General features: G+C 52.7%; 1 protein-coding gene across 1 annotated transcript in view; it reads right to left on the bottom strand.

Annotated features, from left to right (window-relative positions):
- Positions 1–262, bottom strand: part of LOC119594883 (heparanase-like) — a 6950-nt gene continuing 6688 nt past the window's right edge. Inside the window, exon 6 of the mRNA XM_037943958.1 lies at positions 1–253. Coding sequence (XP_037799886.1) covers positions 67–253 — 187 coding nt within the window. The 3' untranslated portion in view covers positions 1–66. The remainder of the gene's footprint in view (positions 254–262) is intronic.

The following is a 262-nucleotide window of genomic DNA, read 5'->3' as shown; positions in this document are numbered from 1 at the left end:
AATCTCATCTGTAATCCAGCTCCCCATCAACACCACATTTTCTTCTTTTTTTTCTCTTTAATAATCTCATCTGTAATCCAGCTCCCCGAAACCGCTCAAAGGCAAGCAGGCAGACGGGCGTGAGGCAGCACCCAGAACCCGAGGGAAGTGGGCGGCAAGACCAAACTCCCCTCCTGAGACTGCGCGCGGGTGCATTGTGGGTAATTCGTTCGATGACGTCATACGAAGTCGCTGGCCATTCAGCATGACGACTCTGGGTGCA

This window comes from Penaeus monodon, chromosome 34 (genome assembly GCF_015228065.2).
Source record: "Penaeus monodon isolate SGIC_2016 chromosome 34, NSTDA_Pmon_1, whole genome shotgun sequence".
Lineage (NCBI taxonomy): Eukaryota > Metazoa > Arthropoda > Malacostraca > Decapoda > Penaeidae > Penaeus > Penaeus monodon.
This window is presented reverse-complemented; position numbering and strand designations above follow the sequence as displayed.